General features: G+C 38.0%; 1 protein-coding gene across 2 annotated transcripts in view; it reads left to right on the top strand.

The window, feature by feature from the left end:
• begain (brain-enriched guanylate kinase-associated) overlaps nucleotides 1-18854 on the top strand; it is a 60356-nt gene that overhangs the window by 36577 nt on the left and 4925 nt on the right. For both annotated transcript variants that reach the window (XM_085442442.1, XM_085442443.1), the window contains exons 5-6: nucleotides 12049-12156; nucleotides 14974-15057. In XM_085442442.1, the coding sequence (XP_085298568.1) occupies nucleotides 12049-12156; nucleotides 14974-15057 (192 nt within the window). The remainder of the gene's footprint in view (nucleotides 1-12048; nucleotides 12157-14973; nucleotides 15058-18854) is intronic.

Raw genomic sequence — 18854 nt, 5'->3', positions numbered from 1 at the left:
TATATATTTAGGGATGGGTATTGATAAGATTTTCACGATTCCGATTCCATTTTCGATTCTGTTTAACGATTCGATTCTTTATCGATTCTCTTATCGATTCTTTTTTTTTTTTAAAAAGGAGAACACTAAGGTCGATTAGCTTAGAACTTTGTTTTATATCTTCTCTTCGAACAAGGTAGAAATTTAGGAGTAACATGGCCTTACAAACCCAACAGTGAGATCTTAAGAGATCCCGCCTACGGCTCTTCAATGGGGTGTCACAGGGTCCCCAGGAAAAAAAATTGTGAATGTAAAATAATAAAAGTCGTCATTCGGGGCGACTGGAATCCATAAGGGAATCGTTTGCAAAAATGGCAAACAATTCCAAGGAATTGAAACAGTGGCAACCGGTTCTCAACAAGAACCGGTTTTCGATACCCATCCCATCGATACCTATATATATATATATATATATATATATATATATATATATATATATATATATATATATATATATATATATATATAAAGAAAAGATACCAGAGTTTGATGTAAACAGACTTAACAGCGCAGGTAGGAAACAACCCAATCTCAAAACGAATTCGCCAGTTAGGATTAGATGTAACTTTATGTGCAAAAGATTTTGTTAAATAATACAAAATGTGGAAGCATACTGTAGGAACACTTTCATTTTTAAGACCAAAGTGATCTGTTGATATTACTCAAACTTGGGTCTAAATCATGACAGTTCAGTTTAATGAGACCCACTACATCTATGCTTAGACTGGAATTCATTGATGCCATTGGTTCTGCTATCATTGTTAATACTGACGTTAAAAAAGCAAGCTCTAATATTCTGCATGTATATTACAGTAAATTATGATGTACAGATGTAACAAATGCAGAATACTTTAAATAGACAAATTTTGGCGTTATCTCAAAATTTGAAGTTATGTATGTTGAAATGTTTTAACTCAAAATGCTGAGAAAATAAGTAGAAATGGACAAAAACACAGTAGAGCTGGGCAGTGGCACAAAGTAGCTCCAGACAAATATATTTAGATATTATGTTGTGATGACTTAGCTTAAGGAGCTAAGTTCTACCTTTAGTTTATCTATGATTCATATCCAACAGAAAACAGTGGCTTATACATTACTCCTGCAGACAGACGATGTTTAGATGTCCAATTAAAAAATTAAATTAAACAACTCTTATTTTAGGCTCTGGAGTACATGCTCATTGTGCGCTGACACATTTGCAGTGGCTTGGTAGCTTTCCCCTTCCCTGCCTTTCACAATGCTTCTCACCCTAATATTTTCATGTTTTCAAAAACATATTTTGGTAATTTCAGTGTTTATGTAAAATATTTGCTCACCCATAATAAAAGAAAGTTGGAGTAAAGGTTTAAACACGGTTATCCATTCATAAAATACGACACTCTGTTAAAGATCAAGAGTATTTTTGTTTTTTTCCATCAACTAGCAACATGTAACGACCGCTGACATATTAATGCATCAGTAATTACTGTGTAATCCACCAAATGAAATGCAATAACAGAACATTAACTTGCAGCAGATAAATGTCCATTTTCTGGTATTTCTACTGTGACTTAAGTAAAGGATGTGCATATTTTTTTTTGAGCTATAAATATAAATGGGCTTGTTCGACCTTCAGGCTGCATAACTACATTTTCAGCCTCTCTCTTTCTCTCCCTCTGAGCTTTCACATTTCCTGACCGCTGTGCCTGTTTGTATTGATATTAGCACGAAGTGCAGAATCCTAATGGTGTATGTAAGTACCACAGCGGTCTCCCTAAGACTCTCATAAAAGATGTATGACAGTGATGGGGATTTGTGAGCTCAACCACATACTTGTATACACACATGTACGCAGTAAGCAGGTTTTGACCCAAAGCTTGACCTGGAATCCCCTCCTTGAGAGCATCAAGTCCTGTTACCAGGAGACCATTACTTATAGTTTGGAGGGTTTTCAGAATTTCTTCTTCCTGTCATAGATTAGAGTTGTAGAAAGACAGCAGCAGAGATGTGTTTACCAGTATCTGTTTCCTGAGGCTTCAGCTTTGTATCCTTAACAATTTCTTGTCTTTTCAGTTAGATCAGTCCAAATATTATAATGTTGTCTAACAACAAACAAGGTCCCAATTGCGCTGCTGGTTTGTTTGTTTGTTTGTTTGTTTGTTTTTTGTCTAGTGCAACTCCTGTTGGATTTGTTTCTTTTAATTTTATTATATTGTTCCCTGGTGTAGAAATGCCACAATATATTTGACAAAATAACATTATTGTTGCTTTATGATAATCAGTTTCATTTCTTCTTTATTTTATTTTTGGAGAAATTGTCTTTTTTCATCAGTTTGGCACAGCAGAAGATTTATCCCAAATTAATTCAGCCTAAGAAAAACACACTCAGAGTCACAGTTCTGTGAAGTATAGACCACGAGATTTAGTCATTAGGTTCACAAGCCACATACAGTCCTGTTGTCTCACATTATCTGAATCAATTAAAGTATTTTTTAACTCAAAACTGTTCCCTTTCATTCAGTGTTAAGTGTACGTTCTGAAAACACACATATATTAAACCACCTAGCAAATAATAGCTTAAGAAAAACAAGCAGAATGTCAACAACATGTCCCTGTTCTTTGACATTCAGTCAGTCAGTCTACTGTCATTACAAAGAAATGCAAATGGCTCAGTCAAAGGCACAGCTCATTGGCTTAACCATCTTACTTTTCTGTGACATGGCAGGCTGTGGGTGATGTCTTTACTTTTGTCAGTTCAAGGGCTGTAAAACTGATGATGATATTTTAGGTCTGTCAAGCTGTGATGATCGTAGACCAGTGATTTAACACACAAATAACTATTGTTTGAATATGGTCTGGTACAAGGACTGGACTGAAAATGAGTGATAACGTAGCCAATGTCTGAATAAAAATTCTAAAAGACCTTCAGAAATCCTGGAGAACTACTCATCCACCACTGTAAAATATTACAAGAAAGTCTGACTCTTTGGAAGCCAAATGTAAAGAAATGAGGGGGTGGTTCAAGACTTTTGTTTCAGCTCCAAATATAATTTAAAGTTTCCAGGTGAATGTGTCAAAAAACTTGATAAAGCTATTGTCTGACGTTGTTTTTGATGTTTCCCTAATGCCAGTCAACAGAAAGTATGAATGCAAATGCAGATTTTTTGTGTCTGTAGCTGTACAGTCTAAACTAAGTGTAATATTATCCACACCCATGTGTTCAAATGTAAATCAATGACTCTATTAAATGTTTGGAGTCATGATCAGCAGCCTGTATAGAAACACAAGATGCAAGGACTTCAGATCTTCAAATGCAGTGATCATAATAAGTAGCAACAATAAACTACAGTGTGATCTTATACAACCAGATAATTTATGAATGATGATGACATTTACGCTCGCCATTCTGTGTCTCTCGTCTAAGAAATGAGAAATCTGCTGCAATCGATTCCAACACACCTGTTCAGCAGCAGAACCACTCTCATCTCGCTCAAAGCAATTACATGATCAAAGACAGGGAGAGCAATCAATGTCCAAAGTAATTGGTCTTAGCTGCCTCGCAACCCTGTTAGAAAACTATTACAGCTAACTGCTGTGCTAGTCACCTCAGCAGCAGCTGTCCAATCGCATCAGGTTGAGAGGTTTCCCAAGTATTTTCCCAGCCTCAGCTTTAGGACTTAAAAGCCAGAATCAGTGAAAAAGATGAGCCAGCTCTACAGCAAAGCCTGTCTTATGACAGACTTACAGTATCTTGATTAGCCTGGATTGTTATCTCATCAAAGGTTTGATCCATTTGGCTTGTCTGTGCAGCACACTCACTGATAGAAGAAGATTCTGTGTAATTATTAGAGAAGTAGCAACAAGGTTATCGAGCCTCGGCGGATGAAATAGGGAGATAAAAATGTATTTCTATAGTCAGCTGCTTTTCATCTCGCACTTAACTTGTCCGTTTTCTTTCAGTTGTTATGAGGCTGTTGGAGTCTCATTGTAAGATCAACTTGCTTTGATGCTTTTGATCATGTAACAGATTCTCCAATTACATATGAAGTAATGTCATCCAGTTGTGTTGGATTTGGAAATGTTCAAATTTTCTGAGATTTTTAAAGAGTTGGCATTCCTGACATGATGAGCTTGAAAGTTCATTTTATACACCTTGGAAACATCAGAAGAAAAAATATTCTAACTTACTTCAGTAGCTGGTTAACAACAAACAAACTGTCACTTTTTGCTGTCAGCATCTGGAAATGATTTCAACTTGTTTTCATTCATCAAGAGGTCATTTCTTCCATGGCAATAAAGCACTTCATAAAAGCCACTAGAAAACCCCTGAGTCTATCCAGACTTCCTTGATCTAGCTAACTGTAAAAGACAGTGACTTGAAGAGACTCATTAGCTTAATTAGCTCTATAAAATCTCTGTGATCTATGTTTGACCAGGACTTTTTATGTTAAATGTCATTACATCTCGCTTTCCTTCAAGTGAAGGGTAATGTGAAAGTTTTGATCCACACCTCTCTTCTTTCTGTTTTGCTTCCAAGGAGCCAAAAGTGGTCTGCAGCACTAGTTTTCCAGGCTTTCTGAAGGGCATTCAAAGTTGTTCTGTGAATACTGGCTGCACATAAACACTGAATTTGTTCCTATTTTAATATTTGTCTCTACAAAAAGAAGACATCAATAAAATAATGCTTTTTCCACCAACAAGGTGATTCCCAAACAGGCACACCAAAAACATGGTGTGCTGTGTACTTCATGGTGTACTTCAAAAATTTGAAGTAACTTTCGGAAACATAAAGGACAAGAGAAGAAGCTGTCAAAATAACAATTATCTCCTACAGATGAACAGTATCTAAAAGTCAAGTCCTGGATTCACCTTCAGGTGATCCACCTTCTGTTCACCAAAGCCTCGTTAGAACTGGTCTCAGTGGAAGGATGGCTGTAAAGAAACCATTCTTAAAGGAAGGGAAACATGGATAAAATGCTGAGTTATGCAAAATTGCAAAAAAAACAAAAAAAACAAAAACTGGACTACTGGACTGAAAATCTGAAAATTATGAATCCTATTTTTTTTTTTAATCAAATGGTTCTCAATATGTATTTTTGAGTGTTTACAGCCAAACCATGAAATAGTCTCCACCTTGTTTTATAGATATAAAACAAGGTGGAGACTATTTCAGGGTTTGGGTCTGCATTTCAGTCAGTGGTTCCTGGTGTGTTGTCAAAAGTGATGGAATTATGAGGCTGCATTTCAATGTTGTATTTCAATATGTTTCAATGAATCACTGCATTTATTTTCCATTTTCTCAGCAAACATTAAAGAAATGAGAGGTGGATTAAGACTTTTGCACAGTATTGTAATTTCCCCCCAAAAAAGGCATCTCGTGTTTACGCCTATTTAATATGTGGCCAGTGGTATGTTAGCAGATATGCAGAAATAGCCAAACAACAACATATTTGTTTTTAATGATTATAATAAGCAGAAGCTACAGTGAATGGTATTGGTTGTGGCAGATAATGGAGGTTTAGTCATGCGTGGTAGTGGATCAGTGAGATGTGAAAACTGTAATAAATCAGAGCAATCATGAAATACAGTGCTGTATATTCAGTAGATAGCCACTTACACCAACATCTGTCCCACATGATATGCAGTCTATTACTGCTGATGTTTGGATCTAATAGTTATTGCTTTGTCACACTTCTGCCATGAACAGCATAAATGCCTTCAGTGTGTTTCCATCATACAGTCACACACATCAATGCATTCTGCTCATGTGAAACTCTTTTCAAAGGCATTGTCTTTCAAGCAGAGGGCCTTGGTGTAGCAAATCGGTCTTCATGGCAGGAGACAGTATTGGGATTTTTTTTTTCTGAGACAGGGCCTATTGGGATTGCTATTTCTTTTGATGTCATGTCATGCAATGGCATTTCAAGGGGGGACTATATTCCTTTGTAGAAGACAGACCAGGCAGGCAGTGACAAAAGCAGTTCCAGTCAGATCAGACACGTAATTAAAAGTTCTGAGAAGCCTGAAATGGCAAGGTCAACTGAAAAACAATGATGACTAAAACTAATTCATAAAGAGCAAAGCAAGTGATTAACACCTGGAAGAACTGGCAAGTTGTAGGCTGTGATGACATTGGTATAGCTGTGCTCAGTAGTTGTAGCCAGCGTGGATCAAGAAGGACATTGCTGAAATATAGCTTTGACAGTCCTCGCGTTAGATGAGTTATAGCTTGGTGACTGTTAGACTGTTTAGTAGGAATTCAAACTTATCTTTGAGGCTCTCCCAGACAGTGCTGGTGCAAGCAGAAAATACATATTTGCATACAATTGTTAGTCAAGTAAGCTTTTGCCTGTGTTACCCAAAATATCCCACAGACTTCAGAACAGAGGAAAGTTTTAAAATTCAGACTAAATACTGAACAAACAATAACTACAAGAAATGTAGACTTCAAAATACTGCCAGTACTTATAACTGGATAATAGGCTTTTATATAGGTTTTTATATGATATATATTATTTAAGTGGAGTACTTTTTCTTTTATTTATTTGGTTGGATGATCCTGGATTATAGTGCTGGAATTGTTAAGGAGCTCTCCGTAGTGCTGAAAGTCTTGTTTCTCTTTTCTCCGTTGACAAACTGACAGGAAATTGAGGTCTTACTCCTAACAGAGATTACATCTTCTTCATCTGTAACTGTCATCCCAAAACAAAAAGGTCTTTTGTAGTTTGACTTAAATAAATAAATACTTACATAAAAAAGCCACCGTTTACTATATTCACAGAGCATTAAAGCTTCAGTTTTACAGGAAGTAAAAGCAACTAAAATAATAAGTAATCTAAAGGTAAAAACATTAAACCATAATTGCTTTCTATCAGTGCGTTGTTTATCACCTCAGTCTCGGTTTTTCTCACTGCAGGATGTAAATATTTCTACTTCATTACATCTCAGAGGCAAATATTGCAAAATCCACTTTATGACCACAGTGTACCTTTCATCTGATGGCTGCTTCCAAGAAGATAGCATGCCATGTCACAAGGCTTGAATAATCTCAGACTGGTTTCTTGAACATGACAATGAGTTCACAGTCATCTGTCATCTGAACGGGATGCGGTGGAACGAGAGGTTCACATCACAGGTTATGATGCTGTCGTGTCACCGTGGACCAATATCTCTGATGAATGTTTCCATCACCTTGTTGACTCTATGCCATGAAGAAGAAAAAGCTAATCTGAAGGCAAACAGGGTCCAAGGTGTACTTAATAAAGGGACCAGTGGGGACCACAATTTTATCAGTCTTGAGTTGAAAATGACCAGCTATTAAGACAATTACGGTATAACATTAAAACAAAATAGGTGGTAATGCTTATGGGTTCTTCTACTTGTGGTACTTAAAACAATATATTTTGATGCCACTAGTTTAATACTTATACTTCAGTATTTCTCTCACCACTCCACCTTTTGAGCTCTCAGTTTATCACTCAGTCCAGCCCAGTTTATGTGACTCTGTATAGCACTTCACAATCTGCACCCCAACTTATTTGCTGACAAACGGTTTCTCGCTCTTTTGGGACCTCCACATTCTACTTTATCAGTACTGACTTTCAAATTACTCTCCTTGCAGTTTTTTTCCCTACAATAAAACTTTGTGCTACATGCCATAACTAATCAACATCATGACAAAGATGTTAGCAGAAATCTGCTGGAGGAGACATGACTGTGAGGTGTCACGTAGTTGATAGTCAGTCAGCTAACCATCACAGAGTTTTTAAGGTTGGTTATTTTCTGTGCTTCATGGTGTAAATTGAGTCACACTTTTCAAAAAGGTGTGTAGTGTGATCTCTTTTAAGATCAGTGCATACAGATGCCTGATTTAGAGAGATTTCTTTCTATTATTATTAATATTACGTTTCACCATGTAAAAGGAAGCAGATGAATAATAGTCCTGGTGGTTGAGAAAGCATGTCGATTCTGAGTGTTATACCTGCCTGTATGGGTTACTCTGTGCCCTTCAGGGAGCAGAGCCATGCTCTGTCTGCAGTGCACTAATTAGTGCCATTAACACCACAGCCATTAATCATAACTCTTGAATAAAATGTGAAAATTACATGTAGGAGAGCAGCATCAAAGTGAAACCAGACAGTTTTGATGCATTTCACCATTTACTACTGATTCTGGAAGAGAGAAGCACAGAATGGACAGTAAAATAAAATGATAAGAATAAGACTCATTCATCTTAGCAATAAAGCTCCTGTGTTCTAAAACACATCTATTTTTCAGCAGACACAGTTTCAGGATACAGGTCCTGAATTTTTGAAGTATTTTCAGCACATTTTTATTACATATTGGGTGGCACAGTGATTTCTTCAGAGCAAGAATCCGCTGGGTTAGACTCCACCGGTTGGCTGGAGCCTTCTGTATGGAGTTTTGTATGTTTTCTCCGGGTATTCCAGTTTTCTCCCACGGTCCAAAGACATGCACAATGCACATTAATTAATTGGTGATTCTAAATTGGCTGTAGGTACGAATGTGAGCATGATTGGTGGTCTCTGGGCTCCGGCCCAACGTAACCCTGAATTGGATAAGTGGAAGAAATTGCATGGAGGGATTTTTAGTTTTTCTATGTACACTGTATTTTCTTATAATAGGTAAGGTTTGATTTCCCAGCAGTGTAGCCCACAAATCCCCCTCCACATCACCTGGAACACTTCCAAAATATAGTCAAGTAAATTTGTATCATGATGGATTACCCACATACGCCAAGCTAGGTGGTTTTTCAGTTCTACAGGAAACAATTTAAAAATAACTCCTTGTCTTTGAAATGCTGACTGAAATTGAGGCTTATTTCCTCCTATAAATATTGTTTGTTTCACATGGCAAGTTCATCTTAACATAATCAATTTGGATCACCCAGAGATTTACTTCTGCTTTAATTGTATCCATTGAACAACTTCTTAGATCTCCTTCTACCTATAAGTGTTCGCTACATACAGAATCTGCTTTTAGCAGGGTGGTGGTTATCTTTGGTGTCTTGATTTCAAAATCCTCTTTAATGAGGTTAGAAATCTACTTTGTTTCTTTCCTTTTCCCTCTTAAAATAAGGATGTATTTAAAATGGAGCAGAGTTTTCTGCTCTCCTCTGTGAACCGAAGTCCTCAGTAATTGCATCTCATGGGACTCAGGCTTCATTTGTTGCCCAGCGAAGAGACAGAATCTCCAGCAGAATACATAAAACAAACCGGGGTGTCTTAGAAAAACACTTTTTCCTCATTTTATACACTGTGCACTCAATTCACCTGATCAATAATTGAAGCGTGCCCCGTGAGTTTAGTTTTTGATTTGTTCCATTACGTATCCAACTGGGAGAGGAGATAACTTTGTTAAAGGAGTCATTTAAGATGACGTCTGAACAAACCCTTAAACTTCACCACTAATGGTCAACCATTCCTGTGAATGATTGGAAGAAACTTGAAAGACAAAAAGAGATGCTTTAATTCTGTACAATGCATTAGGGTGGGAAACAATATCTTCCCTACTCCTCTGGGTCAATCAATAAGATAAGATTGTCAGAATATGCATATTAATTCTCCTTGATGCAGTTTCCTTGTTTGTGTGGTACCAATAGATAAGAACGCCATGTGTATCCAACACAAAGTGACTGCTGGAGATAGCAAAAATCAATGTGCACAGCTGAAATTCTGCTGGCTAGAACTCTGAAAATAAAAACCCATTTTCCTCTTCTCTCTAAAATACAGCACAAGATCAATGATGACTATACAGTTAAGAATGCCCTCTGTCTCTTTTGTCTCTAAGCAGACTCTGTGCCCTGTTTTCCTATAATTTTCAGCAAAAATGCAATAGAAGACCCAAAGATCATTAAGAAGAATCGCAAATTAAAGATGCCTTTTAATGCCGATGATAGCGGCTGTGTTCCTGTTCTATTGGGTTATATGTAGTAAATGAAACAGGCTTGAATTCTAACTAACATTAAAGCTGCGCTGATTCATTTTTTCTACTCTTTATTACAACATTTATCACAGTGCAGATACACTCGAGCCTCCGGTCAATCGATTAGACGGGTTTGAAAGATGCACTAATCAATATTTCTGTACTAACACTGAATCAAATTACTGATGTACAAGTGATAAACACGCACACACAGAATTATCACTTAACTATAAAGCTTCCCACAGTGTGGCTGCTGCCTTTTATCTCTACTTTGCTGCTCTAGTCGTCATAATTTACAAATGCATTAGGCAGCTGAATTCAATGAAAAGGCCTTCTGATAAACACCTTCTATTCTACATGCCCAAAGCGCAACATTACAGGGAGCACAGATGGAGTCAGGCACTAGTAGCTGGTGGAGTCTAAACCAAACTTAGCTTTCACTGGGGGTGCACACACACAACTCCAGCTGATTACTAAAGTTGCTTGCAGCTTGTTGCACAGCTGGAAAACAGCAAAAAAAAAAGTCGCATTAAAAAGTCACGTATTGCAAAATGAGGCCGATTGTGCAGTTTTTAAAGTCCAGAGTCACTCTTAAAATAAAAAATAAAAAGCAGCCATGTGTAAAACCACAACACCAGTCATATTAACATCTGAGCTGGAGATTGTCTCTGAGCCAACACAACATCACTTTAACAAAGAAAGGAAAGCGACAAATTAAATATCTGAGCTTAAAAATGTACCTAATGTGGTCATCCACATAGTGAGAACGAGCTGGAGGCAGGAGTAATGAGCTGGAGAAAGAACAGCGGGGAGGCGCTTGTCTCGACAGCTGATTAATGAGACCGTAACAGAATTGGATTTGAATATCAATGCTGCTCTATTGCTTAAACTGACATTAATTGCCACCTATTAGATTGGCGCTGCACCTCTGTATTTCAAAACAATCACCACCATTGGGAGATTAGAAGGAGGGAGGGAAAAAAGGGTGGGAGGCCAAGTGAGTGTATCATTTGACAGCTGGTGCTGTGTGACAGGTTTCACAGTTACAACTTTGTGTATGTGTGTATACCAGTGTGACACATGTGAATAAGAAAAACAAAACATAATTTCTAAGCCAAAAGAACCCTATACTGCCCCTGGAGGCTGAAGTCTTAACTGCATGCCAGAATCATTGTTTGTTATGAGATGCATTTAGTTTGTGGAGCTAAAGAACCTGATCCCACGATACTCTCACACAGGTCATAATCTTTATAAAAGATCATGGCGTTGTTACGACTGGCCTGTTGGCTGAGAATAATGATTGTCACACGCCAATTTAGCAAGAATGAATTATTTCCTATTTTTACAGTTTAGACGTGCAAATAAAGGAATTTCGATTATATTAGATGAGCGATCAGGCCACCAAAATCATTAGGGGTGATATCTGTGGCAAGCTGGTGGATTAAGTGGCCAACAGCTGCTGAGCTGACTGGACAGACACAAAGAGAGAGAGAGAGAGAGAGAGAGAGAGAGAGAGAGAGAGAGAGAGAGAGAGAGAGAGAGAGAGAGAGAGAGAGAGAGAGAGAGAGAGAGAGAGAGAGAGAGAGAGAGAGAGAGAGATAGAAGCCATCATTAAACTCGGCTGTTAGTGTGGTTCAAATGTCACTACAGGTCATTTTGCACTTCTTTGACAGTAATCACTGGAAATGGAGTGTTTCATTTGTCTTTCTTGCACCCACTTTATTTTTCTCATCTTTCGCTCGCTTCCCCTCCATGCTTCTTTCTCTTACTCCCAGAGTAATTGATATGATATGAGCTCTGGCAAGTGTAATCTTCTTTTAATTAAGTCCTGGTGCTAGCCCCAGCTTCACGCTGACAGTGACTTATGACTTTCCCCCTTTCATTTTTCTTGTGCTCCTTTATAATCTTGTTTTACCTCTGTTGCTCCTCCAACTTTGGTTCTCTCATCTCTTTCGTTATCTCTTTTCTCTAACCCTCACTTCCTGCCCCTCATCTTATCATCCACTCTGTCATCCTTGGGGTTTTTTCCTTCTGTTTTTCTCCAGTTTCTCTTTTAACTTGTCCATTCTTTCTCTTACACTCTAGTCACAGCACCACGAGGAGGAAAAGAGAGCCCTCAGCCGGGAAATCATTGTTCTCAACAATCATCTCATGGAGGCGAAGATCACCATTAATAAACTCAGAGAGGACAATGTGAGTACTTAAAGCTACTCCATCTATATAATGTAAGTTCCCCATAACACCTCTTGTCAGCACTGGGAATATACCTGAAGCTAGGTTATTTGGACAGTTTCTGAACTTTTTGGTATGATTGCTTGCCCAGATTATATTTTTCCTGCAGGCACAGTAGCCCAGGAAATCCAGGGCACAGAGACTTGATGCCCTGGGGCAGCTGCCTTCATTCCTTACTTACTTGGTGCCTTGTTAGCACCAAAACAACAGTTGGTTTTGGAAGATAAAAATCAACTCTTTCTGAGGAGAGCACTTCCTCATGTCAAACTGGAAGTCACACTCACTGTATTTCTGCAACATCCTCAATATTTGTGCTTCAAGGTGTCACAGCAGATAGAGGAATTAACTCTAAGCCACTGGATGTTTTATAGTGATAGAACTGAAATCAATGGGCATCCTCGGGGCTGGCAGAGGTTGAATCCACAGCTGCATAGACCTGAGCTCAACGGCATGTGGAAATTTGGTGCCTCGCTTTTCTTTGAAGTGATTTTACTGTTTTTTTCTTGTGGAGGGGCTCTAGGATGAGTTAGATTTTCTCTTACCGCTCTATGGCAAATTTTTAGCACTTCTGAGCTATAGAGCCCTCTTACAATCCTCCCCTCCAACATCCAGCGGAGGTGATTAGAGACGAGGTTCATTTTGAGTAGGTTTCACAATTTGTCCCAGCAGTGCCAGCCGTGAGGCAGACATTTCCTCTGGAGATCAACTGTCAAATTTTCTGCTCAAAACACAAAGAAATAAAATAAAACCTCACAGTTGTGTCAGTGGGTCACAGTGCCTGAGACCCACTGCCACAAAACACACTACAAATGAATTGTGTGTTTGCTTTACACTTAACTGATGAAGCCGTTTAATCTACAGCAGTTTGCAATTGTCCTGAATTACCCCTCATGTCTTGATATTTTGCAAGGAAAATGGAAAACAGGTCCAGCAGTTTATTAAAAAATGTACAAACATACATGGAAATACAGTATAAGGCAAAAACTTGAGTTTTCACAATTCTAACAGGCTTTAACATAGTACATGGTACATACACGAGCATGGTAAATACATGGTATTTAAGGACATGATCCTGTTCATCTGCAGTGGATAGGGTTTTTGGTTGGTGGTTGGTGTAAAAATATCATTTATGTGTCAAGCTGTGTTATCTCTTGGCATTTTTGAAAGAGCCAACTACAGAAATAGAAACAAATTATGTATTTTTGCAATAGGCTGCTAGTAAAGTGTCCAAATACACTAAGTTGTCTGTTATGTGCAAACAATGCTGGTTTGTCCCTTGAATTATAAATTAGGAACTGAGGCCTTAGGCTTGTCTTAGGGTATTTTATGCTTGAATGCTTCATAGGTCAGTGTCAAGTGACTTAAAAAAACAAAAAATATTCTTCTAAAATTGAAAGACCTTCAGGAAACCTGGAGAAGTACACTTCAGGACCACTTTAAACATTACAAAAAGGTGTGTCTATTAAGAAGCAAAGCATAAAGAAATAAGGCGGGGCTCAAGACTTTTGCACAGTACTGTAGAAGTTGTTACATATCCTACACATTGACAGGCAAAAGAGGGCATCAAGATGTTGATGATCCCCAAAGACTGTTCAAATGTAATAAATTACCTACAAAGATAATGACTGTGAAAGTAAATGGCTCTAATTTCACAACAACTTGAAGGAAAGAATCTACTCAATTCACACATTCAGAGATTATTAATATAGTGTACATAAAGAACTGATCATAAGACATCACAAAGTCTGCCTCACAACCAGCTGGAGCAACAAAGCTGTCAGCTGGCACTCCCAGGAGAGACACACCACACAGTTCATATTAACTAAGACATCACCAAAGGTCTCAAAGGTCTATTTGAACTGTCCCGAAAAACTACAGGGACTTCAAATGTCTCTTTTCACCAAAACAGGGGAAAAAAAGATTCAAAAAGCAGCCACTGTTAACTGGTGGGGGAGTTGAGACTGTCAAAGAGAGGGCTTTGATGTTATGGGGGGAAAATGTCAGGGTTGTGCTATTAAAGAGAAACAGGAAAGCTACAGTGCAGCATGAACTGACCTTTATAAGTGGACAGGTTTAACAGAGGAGGGAGACGAAAAGAAAACCTTCTAAAACCAGTTAACCGCCCACACTAACACATGCATGCACAGTAAACGAAGAAAACAATGAAACCAGGCATCTGTTGTGCCAGTAGACCACCCTCACGGTGCTCTGAAATTTGAGCAAAAATTTAATAACCATTCTTTTCAGAAAGAAAGCATGGGTAAAGAGATGAATAATGCTGTACTTGCTTCCTTGGCTGGAAGGTGCAGATAAGTTAATGTGCTGTTTCAGACAACTCTAATAAAATTAGCACAGTCTGCACAGGGCAGATATGTCTAAAGAAAAGTTTGCTGGTATTGTAAAGATTCTGCAAACTACCCAGTGAAATTATGTAACCAAGATGCATATATATGCTTCTTGGTAACATATATTTTTATGTTCAGCTGTATCGTTGCACACTCTCCTGATTCCCCCCTCAGACATCTCCCATAATTATAAAGCACAATTAGAAGGCTGTAATCTAACGTATTAAAGGTTTTACTCAGGGATGGTTTAAACTCATAACACTCCTCACTCACAGCATGCTTTAGTTATCAAGATGCCAAAGAAAACCCTGTGTGTGTGTGTGTGTGTGTGTGTGTGTGTGTGTGTGTGTGTGTGTGTGTGTGTGTGTGTGTGTGTGTGTGTGTGTGTGTGTGTTTTAAGTGAATGGGAATAATCTTTTTGCTTTTTTTTCAGGACCTGTACAGGAAAGACTGCAATCTGGCAGCCCAGCTGCTGCAGTGCTCCAAGTCTCACTACAGAGCACATAAGATGTCTGAGGTGAGCTCACCAGCACTGCCTGCTGCAGCTACATCAGTGCAGGTTTAGGTTTGTGCGGCAGTAAAAAAAAAAAAAAAAAAAAGTTCAGCTTTAAAATTCGACGCCGACCATATAAGCAAAGATGTTTTCCCATATGGAAAAGATATATATAAATCTTATAAAGTTTGTATCTGTCTTGTGTGAAACTTGTATGAAAAGCATATAAGAGTGAAAACAGATATAAGATCCCTTGAAAAATTATATAATGAAACTTGTATGTTTTGGATACTTACTAAAACAATGTATGAAAGTAATGAGAAAGTGGCCACTTTCATGAGTAATCACATATAAGTTTTTACTATTTCTTTTCCATATGGGTTGTTTATTTAAATTACACTCCAAACAAGGTTAGTCTAGACGAGCGGCAGGAAATTGCAGTGTTTATATCTGAGAACTTTATAAAGTGTATTAATAAAATAACATAGTTGGGTCTTTACTATTTATTATTTAATGCGGTTTAAGTTTTCATTTTTCATTCAAGCAGCATGTTGTACAAAATGCTTTGCTTGAATAAAGTCTTTTAGAAAGTGCTACATCTGAATTCAGTATACAAGGACACACTAGTCGAGCATTTGAAACGTACTGCTGATGCTGCTTTAGTGTATTCTACTTAACACTATGGACACACTTTGGTAACTCCTGCCATGTCGGGATTTCTCCACCAAAATTTACTTTCAAACAGCATTAGCTCCTTTCTTTCACAAATATTATTGCCAACATCTAATAATACATAATGTTAGTTTAAAGCATTAAAACATTTCCAAGCATTGTGTGAAACCTTAACTCATCAGCTTAAATCCAACATACAGCTCTGAGGCTAATGGACATAACTACATCAGCCACGAGTAAGCTTGAGATGGTTTCATTTACTTGTACTAATAAAGAGGAAATTAAATGTATTTTTCTTCTAATGAAGCAAAGTTTATGATATTGTGTTGGTGTACCATTAAAAGCCTTCTTGAGTGGTTTTCACAATAAGAAGGAGCCACAGCGCTCATGGCCTCTCCTCTCAGACTGATGAAGGTCTGCTGTCTGAAGTACCATCTGTGTGCATCTTAGCTGTGCATAATAAATGAATGAAAGGCTGGCTTGAGGTGCCTGAGGCACAAAAGAAAGGGAAAAAAATCTGTAGACCTGGGCTCATAATTAAGTGAAGCACTACCTACAGACTACTTGCATCACTAAAAACCCATTGATATAAATGAAATAGAGCAATAATGAATTCAGCTTGTTAAAACTCTGAAAAGGGGATGTTTTATGCTTTTCTTTAAACAAACACATTTAGGACTTTAGGGCAGGAAATTGAGTCCACTGGCTAATAGGGAGCTCATCTAATCTTTGCTGAACAGCAGCACTGTAGCCACAATGCAATAACACTAATTGCATATAGCTGCCAGAAACTGATTCAGATATGGCTGTTAAACTTAAATATGCATGCCAAGTATGTTTTTCTATAGAAAACATGAATCATCTAGGAATCTTTCACAGAAGTACATTAGTATTGCATGCATTAACACAGGCAATACTGTACTGCATTAGTGAGGGTAATTAGTGCTACACTTCAATCCACAAACATTGCCTTCTCTTTCATTTGCACTCTTCTAAATGGCATCAGCTGGGGAATATGTTTGTGACTGGAGCATGTAGTATTGGCCTCAGTTTTGAAGCACTATAGCTGCTGTGCATATTTAGAGTAACATTTAGACATGTTTTGATCTAAGCTGACTGGAAACAGTAAAAATTCTGCTTTGGGGGATTTTGTCAGCCAAGAGATTCTTCTAGAAATAAGAGACCTAAGGGCTTAGTTTGCCCAATGAAACTAAAGAACTACTGTCCAATTACCTGCTCCGCTGCTAAATATAAACAAAATAAATAATAAAATTGTTTTATTTATTTATTTATTTTTTCATTCTAATAGAGAAAGACAGAATATCCACTAAAGAACACATTTAAAATAATTTAAATGTACACTGACAAACTTAGGAAAGGTCTGTGCATGTGTTTCCTGAGCAGGCGGACCTTACAGGCGTGTACTTAAAATAGTGAAAATCCTGACTGCTTCAAATCATTAACAAAGTGTCAGTCTGCTACTGACTTTTGTTTGGCGTCACTTATTGGATTGGAGGTCTGACAATTTAACAATTTATTAATTTAATAAATAGGGGCCTCAGTAGCTTGTGGAAGAACCACACACATACACAACAGCTTGGAAAACCTTCTCATACTCATTACCAGCGTCGTCACACAATGCTGTGGGACGCCCACTTTGCAGCTGGTCTCTGACACTCCCTGTTATATGGACCCTGACCTTCAATTTGGTGGTGGTACTAGGACTCACTCCTAATCTGAAAACAGCTGACCGTTGTAGTTCACAGGTGACACTAATCAGGCACCTGATTGTCAGCGCCTGGGGTACCAGAAGCTCAAAAAAAGAGTCAATAGTAGAATAAGCTGTTGGCCAGACAAGCCCGTATACTTAAGTCTGCATTTTTCTCACATTTTTCTCGGCACCATTTAAGGAAAAATAAACAGGATTTCCAACAGTGTGAGATTTATTGCCAAGAAACATTGTTACAACAAAGAAATAATTGACCAAACACAAATGTACTTTTTTGGTGCTAAGTTTAACTATTTCCCCCAGTTTAGATATGTAACAGATTTACCAAGATTAACTAAAGAAGCTATGGAGTGTGTCTTATTGCTAGTAAAACTAACATTTAATTTGAAATGTTTTATCTCCATTGTGAAGCAGGAAATATGGAGTTTAGGAACAAGGGGTGAATTTCTAGTCTTTTAAGTAACCAGCTCCACGATATGCTATTAATCCACTTATTGTAATAAAAGAAGACCTGCAGATGTGTTCGCTGTCACGTTGCTTAACACTGCACAACTATGTGACTGTTAATTAAGATCTGCCTCAGATAGCAACTAATGCTGAGCTGACTTACTTGGAGCACACACTGTATATTATCTTGCACTCTCCCCCCACAGCCTCACCTACTTTCCATCTCTATTCCCTCTGGGAGAGTCAACAGCTGCTAAAAATAGCCCCGACTTAAAAGATGCAGGTTATTTTATGCCGAGGCGAGCTTCTATTTCTTAACAAAGCTAAGTCAGAATTTTATCTATTTTTTTCCAATACCCAGCTGGAGACCCAGAGAACTGGTTTAATTTGAATCTAAGCCCTTCCCTGTGGAACCAATGTTGTTTGATGGTAGAAAGAGAAATAAAAAGACACACTAAAAGAAAAAAAAGAGAGATGGGGGGAATGAGAGTCTTTTGGTTGAGAAGGCAGTGGTGCAAGAGGAGAAAGATGAAAGGATAAAGAAAGGGATGAGTAGAAAGAGAGCTCAGTGTGTCGGGAACAGTTCCTGCTGACCCTGACCAGCTTTAATAGGCACAAAGAGCCAGTCTGTAATTGACAGGAACATTTTTCTCAAACTGGAGCCAATCAAAGAGATTATGTGTCTGTCTGTGTGTGTGAGAGAGAGAGACACAGCAAGAAAAGGAGAAAGATGACAGGCTGAGAAACAGATGGAAGAAAGCAGGAAGGAAAGAAGAAATACTTATGTCTGTATAATTAAGTTGTGGACTCTGTAACACATAACTAAATAAAGGTTGTTTAGAAAGTTATTAAAGGTAGCACAGTTTCTTTGTGTTATCAGGAGAGGAATTCAGGTCAGACAGGGCATCTACCTCCAACTCGACTTCTTTAGGTTCATGAAGACATTCACCTCTCATTTAAGAGGTTTCATTTA

The sequence above is a fragment of the Copadichromis virginalis genome, linkage group LG19 (genome assembly GCF_057382275.1).
Source record: "Copadichromis virginalis isolate Kocher_CV1m ecotype Utaka linkage group LG19, C_Virginalis_male_GT1.1, whole genome shotgun sequence".
Classification (NCBI taxonomy): domain Eukaryota; kingdom Metazoa; phylum Chordata; class Actinopteri; order Cichliformes; family Cichlidae; genus Copadichromis; species Copadichromis virginalis.
Note: the sequence above shows the minus strand (reverse complement) of the source record. Positions and strands in the feature narration are given on the sequence as shown.